General features: G+C 39.9%; 1 protein-coding gene across 1 annotated transcript in view; it reads left to right on the plus strand.

The window, feature by feature from the left end:
• The window catches only part of VWA3B (von Willebrand factor A domain containing 3B), a 218,934-nt gene that overhangs the window by 144,560 nt on the left and 65,204 nt on the right, over positions 1–9,170 (plus strand). The window contains 3 exon segments of the mRNA XM_007466893.1: positions 972–1,088; positions 2,494–2,581; positions 2,661–2,817. Coding sequence (XP_007466955.1) covers positions 972–1,088; positions 2,494–2,581; positions 2,661–2,817 — 362 coding nt within the window.

The following is a 9,170-nucleotide window of genomic DNA, read 5'->3' on the forward strand; positions in this document are numbered from 1 at the left end:
AAAAAAAAAAAAAAAAAAAAAATAGACAATGCAGATTATTAGCTAATTTTCACGCTAATTGTCTAATTTCTTGTAAGAGAGGGTAAGTCCCTTCTTGTCGAAAATAGGGCGCATTTCGTTTATGAATACTACGTAATGCCTTGGTGCTACAGAAGGCATCCAGGTCGTGAAGTACAGAACGCATTTACAATTAGTGTGGTTTCTGTGACCACATGGGAAAAGTAATCAACATGTCTTGGTACAAACTTATTATCCTCTAAAGCACACAGATTCAATGTCAGAATTTGATAAGCGTCTACTTGCTAGTTGAAAGGACCCAACAGAGGGTAGAAAATAATATAAATAAAGGCTTAGACAGCAACTGTGGTCAGCAGAGTTTATAAAATGAACTACAGAGATGTCCTGCTCTAAACCCTGCAAGCTGTGAATGTGATGGGGCATCACTCCCATGATTCTGGGAGTGATAAGAGTGTTATGTGACCTCGGCCAGGTTCTCTAGGAGAGCCCAGTGTACTCATGTGACCCCCTGAAAGCAGGGTCTTTTATCAGCTGATGGCAGAAGAGGAAGTCAAAGAGATTTGGGGCATGAGGGGCATTGGTGTGCCATTGTTGGCTTGAAGATAGAGGGGGCCCATGAGTAGGAATGGGGATGCTTAAGGAGCTGAGACAGGCCCCCAGCTGGCAGCCAGCAAGAATATGGGACCTCAGTCCTGCAACTGCAAGGAAATAAATTCTGCCAACAACCTGAATGAGCTCGGAAACAGATTTCTCTCCAAGAGGGGCAGAGTTTGAACTCAGATCAGTGGAACAAGCCATTACTGCAGCATTTACTTGGTGGCAGTACTGTCCCCCTGAGGGTTGGGAGACTGAACCTGCTTTCTTTTTAAAGGATCCAAGAATGTAGTTGCATCTCATAAAATACCTCCTTCCAACCCACATTCCTTTAACCCTTCTCCCTGTGGTACCCACAGAACCAACCAAAACCAGCCTACTCAGGAGCCAGCTGTCCACCCTCAGGAGCTCAGCTTGCAGTGAGAGGAAGGACGGCCTTTCCAATTGCAGCAGCTGGAACACTCCAAGTGACAGAGGCAAGCCAGCAAGGGTCCCTATGTCAGGAAGCCCAGGGTCTCCTCTCCCCAGTGTGTCTGCTCCTGAAAGAGCTGGGTAGAGGTACTTTTGGGGGAAACAGATCATTTTTAAGTGAGTCCAGAGAGCTTCCTCTTCAAAGGACTCCCTTGTAAATCAGGTCGTCTTGCTTTAGTGAACTGGATTTTCTTAGGGTCAGACTTGCATATATGGTGTCTGGGTGTTTAATATACCCGTGGCTCGTATAACCGCGGCACTAGTGGTGATGCTTGCTGTCACTCCGTGGTTTGAACTTGAAAACCTAATACTTCATAGTTGGTTTATTTTCTTCCCCTCATTCACAGGTGGCGCCATCCGACAAGCCCCTCTCTGATCCACATTGTCAGCCTTTTGGGGGCTAAATGTGAGGAAAACGAGACTTTTCCACTCAATTGTTATGACTACTGATAATATCATTATTCTTAAAATAGTAAATTGTAAGAATAAATTTCCTAAAAGTTTAATTCCTGTAGCACTTTTCCCTGTCTTTCAAAGAGTTGATAAATAATAAATCCCCAGCTAAACACATACATCCACACAAGCCCCTAAGTAGTAGGAAGCGCCTGAGGGACAAATTTGCACCTGTTGTTACTGAGCCATAGCTTAATCAAACCTTGTGTTCTTCAGTGTAGATCCGTGTGATGCCTTTTCCTCTGTTTCAGTTAACCTGCCCTATCTCCTAAATCTGCTACGTGCACAGTTCTTTAAGGGGCTTATCCCATGATGATCGGGATATGATTTCTTAGGCATTTAACTAGCTCACTCCCAAACACCCCTTCCTTCTACATGCTGCTGATTCAACTAGCTCATATCCCTTTTCATTTATGAATCCAAGATTCTATAAGGATATACATTAAAAGCTCCAAATAATAATTTGAAAATGTGAACTTATAACTAAACAGGACCTAGTAGGGATTTGGGGTTACTGCACAGAGCTGAGGAATTACAGAATAAACTATCGAAACCTGAAATGTTGAACAAGGCTCTCCTGTGTAATTTGGGGGAAGTCTAATGAGGGCCACATTGAACAATTATTCGTTCATGGTATTCTTACTTGACATTTTAAAAATATGTTTTCTGGAGAATGAATTTGTCTCATCCTTTTATGGAGAGAGATCTCAATGGGTATGGGGTGAGATAGATTAGCAAAGCAATGAGAGTACCCTGTTTACTCTTGCATTGGTCTTTAGTGTCCACTGCAAATGAATCTTGCCTAGAACCCCCTCTGACAGATCAGTTCTGGGAAAAGTAGTCCATTTATTAGCCCTCAGTCACAACTGAACTCAGAGATAAGTGTGATCCTTTTGCATTTTTGATATAAACCCCATATATGAGGAAATTATACAGCTGCCATTTCCCTTTCCACAGAAATGGGCATCCTGCTGACAAATGAGTTTCCAGATGACGAGTCATTAGAAAGATTGACTCGAGAAGGAACCCAAATTTATGACCAAGAGTGAGTAATTGTACTGGGACAGTTTTGTTGTGTTTTTGTTTGATATAAGTTTTAAAACGTCACAGTCTCGTGTTCTTAGTTCTGCAGGAATGTCTTCAGCAAACTGGCTCAAGATCCATGGCTTGGTGGCCAAGAAGCTCACCATCATGGATGCTTTGTCCATGACCGCCATCCCTCACAGTCCCACCTACGTCCCCATTCTGGACAAGCATGTTGTTTCCAAGGTCTTTGATGAGGTAAAACTGATTTTCTATATGTCCCTGCTTGATGTAGTTTTCATTTCCTGCCTAAATAAAGAGTAGTCCACTTGACGTCTTGTACAGTTGTCACAGAAATGTATTTCAGCCATTGGGAAAAAAATATTTGCAAAGGCAGTAAAAAGGAGAGAGAGAAGCTCTTAAGCATTTTTGCTTCTAAGCTGAGAAGAACAATTTCTTCTTTGTTGGGTTGGCAGTTCATGGCTCGTTGCTGATGGGTGGCATTGTGGAGCTGCAGAAATGCCTGAAAAGCCTCTAGGTCAGAGTCGTGAGTCACGAGGGAATATCAGTCTGTATCAAAGGACAGGGAGAGCTTGTGAGAGATTTTGTCCATCCTTTGCTTACCTTCTCTTCCTAAATACAGTGGCATCTTTTCCATCATAAAAGTCTCCAAAGGAAAAAGTCAGAAAGAGGGAGGGAGAGAGACACAGAGAGAGATGCAGAAAAAGAGAGAGATTGAGAGAGAGGATCAGGAGTGAGCCAGAGCACAAGAGCCATGAGAAAGTGAGAGTCACATCCTGGAAGGAGAAAAAGAGCTTCCGGTAGGAGGGCTCAAGTTGGGGTTAACTGTGGAGGAAAGCCAAGCACTGTAAAGTTTGCCTTGAATTGGGCAACTGGAAGGTCCTTGCCCTACGCAAGAATGGATCCAGTGGGGCAGCCAGATTGCACAGAGATGAAGAACACAAGAGAAACAAGAATAGGAAGTTGAACCCTGGTGCTTCCCGGCAAATATAGCAGCAACTCATGATTTAAGTAGGAATGTGTCAAGCTTTACAGTCACTAGATTGAAATAATATCCTTAAAAGACCTTATCTCATGCTGAAATTTTGCAGAGAGTATATAGGAAATTTGGGATTTGCTTCCAAATAATCTGGATGGTGGGAATAGTTGGGGGAAGGGAGGAGTAGATAAAGCAAGACTGGCCATGAGCTGATAATTGTTAAATTTGGATAATAAGAATATTGAGTGGGGGGAGGGTCATTCTACTATTCTCTCTGCTTTTTTACGTATTTGGAAGTTTCCATAGTAAAAAGTTGAGAAAAAGCAAAGGCAGGAAAATTTTTTAAAAAAAGGCTTTATCTAACTGGTCTTGCAATAGCTGAAATTTGATGTATTTGGAAGAAGCAGATGAATTGGTGGACTTTTTCTGTTAGTCACATTTAAGAGATTATACCCATGGAGTTTGATATGCATCCTGATTTGACATGACCAGCAGTTCTTGCTCTGGAGGTTGGGTATATGACCCCTTAGGCTGGGTTCCTGATGACTTTGCCTCAAGGTGAGCTGTCCTGTCCCTGGCTGTGACTTCGTGACTGGAAGATTCTATTTCTACCTTCAGTGAACTCTAACCTGATTAGTCAGATACCAACTTACCATTTGAATTTGACTTCTTCCAAAAGCAAGAGAGAGAAACTGAATGCTGATTTATTCCTTCTAGGAAGTTTGGTGACAGCTTCTCATATTCTGTGCACTTATTTTATTACTATTCTTGAGTTTTGTTTGAAAGAAAATATATTTGGTGAACTATCCCTGGAAATAGAATTTTCTGGTACTTATCATGTCTCCTTCTAAGCCTCCCAACAACCTGAGATACATTGAAAAGTAAATACTCAAAAAACAAATATGAGAAGGTAGGAAAGCAAGCACATAAAATCAAAGGAAAGACTTATAGACTGAATACATAAAAATGTTATTTTGCATTAAAAACATATAAATAAAATGAAGGCAAATCTCAGAAAAATATTTTTAACATATACAACAAAGAGTTACAGGAGTAATATGTTAAATATGTGTTTGCATGGGTGTATCCATCTAAGTTAGCACATGCATATGGTGTGTGTGTGTGTGTATAAATCAGAGTTAAGTATACACAGAAAAATGCACATGCACCCATACTATAAAGGAATAAGAAAATGATAAATATCCCAGTGGAAAATCTAGGGGAAAAAGTTTAAAAATAAGAAGTCAAAAACCACATAGAAAAATATTTCTTGCTGGTAACCAAATAAATGCATTTTTGAAAAAATGCAAGTTAAAAAAAAAATTAGACAACTTCCCCCCATCATCAAATGTGTAAGGTTAAAAAATACTAATAAACAGTGGTGGTGAAAATAGAATGGAATTAGAACTTTCACATCCTGCTGCGGGGAGTATAAATTGGTATAACCTTGGCAATATGTTCAGAGGTGTTAAGGGCTTACAACTTTTCCTCCAGCAAATCCATATGTAGATATTCCATAATCTACAGAAGGAAATAATCAGAAATACTGAAGAATATATTCAGAGAATAATTATTGCTGCCTTATATCTAACAATGAGAAAATTGAAAATGACCTAAATATCCAATAAGTACACGCATATGATTGAATGTCATATGTGCATTAAATATCATGTTTCTGAAGCATAAGTAATGACATGGGGAGAAGCTCTCATTACAATGAAAAAATCAGGGCACAAAACCACATAGATAGTACATTAATTTGGTTACATATGTGTGTGATGTAGACATAGCACTCTTTGTCTCTCCCTTTTCTCTTTTACCAAAATGTTACTAGTCTTTATCTGAGGGGTGAGATTATTGGAGATCTGGGGGTTTGTTTATATAATTTTTAGTTTTTGTTGTAGTTCTTTCAACTCTGAACATACATTAATGATACGCTGAGAAAAAAAAAAGTTAAGAAAAACAGACCTAAAACAAGAGATAAAATAGTTTAAATGCAAAGGACACTTGATTTTTAATTAATTTATTGGTTTATCTTTATTTGATGAGTAATATATGAGTACATTCTTGTATAGAATGACCATTTAGAAGTCTTTAGAGGAAAATGTCAAAGTTTCTCTCCACCAACCTCATTTATGAAGGAAACACTCTGAATAGTTTGGTGAATATCCTGCTAATCCTTTTCAACACACACACACACACACACACACACACATATGAATACATTACATATATTTTTACACATACACATAACAATTTTAATATACAAAACAGTTTTAATAAGGTAATACCATATGGATTTGCTATTTTATCTTTTAAAAACATATGTCTTAGAGACTTTTCTCTGTGTGTAGATATGGGTCTATCTCATTTTTGTTAGTTGCAAATTTCTTCCCCATTGTTAATGGACATTTACATTGTGTCCTTCCTCCCCCTATTACAAACAATCCTGTAATGGATTTCCTTGTACAGAGACTTCTGGGCACCTCTACAAGTCTGTCTTTGTGATAGATGGATTGCTGGACCCAAAGGATGTGTACATTTAAATATTTGACGGATTAAACCAAATCACCCTCCAAATAAGATTCTATATTTCCACTAGTTTATATTCAGAAAGACAGCCATTTTCCTAAGAGGAACTGTATATCATGCTTGTTGATAAGCATTCGTTCTACAAGTATAGAGATGCTTTGAAAACCCTAAAAATAGTGTGCAGACCTGATATCTTATTCAACTTGTCCTCTCCTCATATTTAGAAGAAATAAACATAGTAACTCACTGCAGCACTTTGAAATTTGCTCTCCAGGCTGTATGCAATGTATCTGGACTCTGGGGATAATAATATACCTACTCTGAGACTGTTATACTGTGTATAGTATAGTGAATATGTATAGTATAGGTATATATATATAGTATAAAAAGAAGTAATGCATATAATGGGCTGCAAGCACTGAATAAACGTTGGCTTTTTTTTGCTTTTTTTTTTTTTTTTTTTTTTTTTTGCGGTACGCAGGCTTCTCCCTGCTGTGCCCTCTCCCGCTGCGGAGCACAGGCCCAGCGGCCATGGTTCACGGCCCCAGCCGCTCCGCGGCACGTGGGATCCTCCTGGACCGGGGCACGAACCCGCGTCCCCTGCATCGGCAGGCAGACTCTCAACCACTGCGCCACCAGGGAAGCCCAAACGTTGGCTTTTATTATAAAAATATTCAATAAATATTACATTGCCTACCGTATGCAGGCTCTGAGCTGGGCTAGACTACGGCCTACCCAATCACAACTTACAATCTCATGGAGGAGCTAGCAATTAAAATAAGAAGTTCTAGTTAAATGTGATGAGTGGGAAGAGCAGAGCAAAGATGCCAGAGAGGCCCCTAACCACCTTGAGTTGGCAGAGAGGGCTTTGGACCTGGCCTGGCAAGTTCAGACCTGGGGGATCTGATCAGTCCAGGTTTGGACCTAGGGCAGGAGGAGTTACAAGGGTGATGAGGTGGAGGGGGGTGAGGAGTGACCTAGGGGAAAGTCTAAGGGTCAGAGGACGTTTGTCATTCCAAAGAAAGTTTGGTGCAACTGGAGGAAGGTGTGAAAGCTGGTGAAGGTCGAGTTAAGGATTTTTTGAAGGTCATCCTGAGGGAAACCAAAGGGTGTTTAGCAGAGGACAGAGAAGATCAGGTTTGGCCTTTGGCTACTATGTGGAGAAGGGTTGTAGAGGTTCAAGGCTGGGACGAAGGGGGGCAGTCAGGAGGCAAGGTCTAGGTGGCTGTGACCCAGGTGACAACGCTGAGGATGGATCCAAGGCTCTATATAAAGTCAAGTCGACAGGACTAAACCCCATGGGGATGAGAGAGAGAAAACTGTTGAGTGACTTCCAAGAAGGAAAAAATGGAAGAGTAGTGAGGGTCCTGTTTTTCTGGAGAACCTGTCTCCGGACTCCAGAAAGCAAAGCCAAGGGAAGAGGATGCATATTTTTTCACGTGCATTCCACCATGGGCACCTGTGCTCGTGCCTTCTGTGGCTTTGTAAATTCTCATCACAAGCCTGTGGGTACGTAGCACACGACATGCTCTCCCCCCTCCATTATTGCTCATAAGAGCAAGAATCATGATGATGAAGGAAATATACTGCAATAAATTCCCCTTTCACCCTCAAAGCACATTTAACATCTTTTATTGAATATTTTCTCTGATGGAAAGAATGGGAAAACAGTGATCGAAAAATATAATCCCACTGAGTGAGATATATAGCTTTTTGAGATTTGGACCTAACAGATTTTTGAAAAAGTAGACTGGAGCTGAAAAGGAAACATGAATCTTAACCCACTTCACTGAGAATTGTAATTGCCTTTTACTCCTGTGTTCTGTGTGCAGCCACATCTGTCTGGGTAGAATCGTAAAGCAGCATTTGGCTTTATCCCCGGCTACTTGTTTCATTCATGACTTATGTTTGGGCTGTTTCTTCTTCTGGAACACAATGCTATTTTGGTTTTCACGTTTCTTGGACCAGCATCAAATCTGTCACCTTGGAAATGAAGTGTTGAGCAGGGAGGTTGCCCTAGCAACTCTTCATTACAAGATGCTAACTGGCACTTTCAGTTTTCAGTGGACCAGATAAGTTTGATCTTAGCTCTTTCAAAAAGATTAATTCATCGCCAAGTCATATACAGAGTAAAACTGCTTTAGATATTTGGTGAATCTGGAATTTAAACCTCTTTATTGCCAATGGCTTTGAAAAAAAAGGAACAATTTGGGAACATTAGTTTGCATCGTTGAAAAGTCCACTACATCACCACCACCACCATCATCATCACCATGTCTTACCAGCACTGCATCAAGGCTTCCTGCTTTGCCCTAATCTGGGTTCAGCACATAGCTTTGTGATCAGGTAGCCTGGGCCTGCACCCCAGCTCTGTCACTGACTCCCGATGGGTCATGGCAAGGTCCCTAATCTGGTATGTGGTGAGCCCTCAGACTAGGTTTTGAGAAAAACATTTGATCTCATCAAAGTATCTGATGGAAAATTTAGACCAACATAGTGAGGTGGCTTTTTATCTCATCGTTTAGCTGACGAGGAATGTTAGGGATGCTGCTAAGGGCATGGCATCTTGTTGCTTTCAAATATAGTAGCAATGAAAACGATACTGATAGAAAAGTTTATTTTAATTAAAAAATTTAGAAGGACAGTTAATACAAAAGCTATACGTATTCATTATGTAGAAAAATTAGAAACTACAGATAAGTAGAAAAGAAACAATAGAATATAATTCCTCACAGATGAATTGTTTGGTGGTTCTCTGGCCAAAGTTTTTTTCACTACATATATATCCTTTGTTCTTTGTTTTTGTTTTACCAAAATGAAGTTGAACTAAAGATACTCTGTGCCTTGATTTTTACTCAACAGTCTATTTCAAATATTATTGCATGCCAGCAAATACTCATTTACTATACCAATTAAAATGCTAGTGACCTCACTAGCAATTTAATTGAAATTTACATTTAAAATTTTTATTTTTATTTTCTAAAAATTTAGATTGAAATTTGTGAGATATAACCTACACTGTAGTAAGCAGCATATGTTCATGGGTTTATGAATGATCTGATTGACACTTCTCTTTCCC

Source organism: Lipotes vexillifer, unplaced genomic scaffold (assembly GCF_000442215.2).
Source record: "Lipotes vexillifer unplaced genomic scaffold, Lipotes_vexillifer_v1.1 scaffold28, whole genome shotgun sequence".
NCBI classification, from domain to species: Eukaryota; Metazoa; Chordata; class Mammalia; order Artiodactyla; family Lipotidae; genus Lipotes; species Lipotes vexillifer.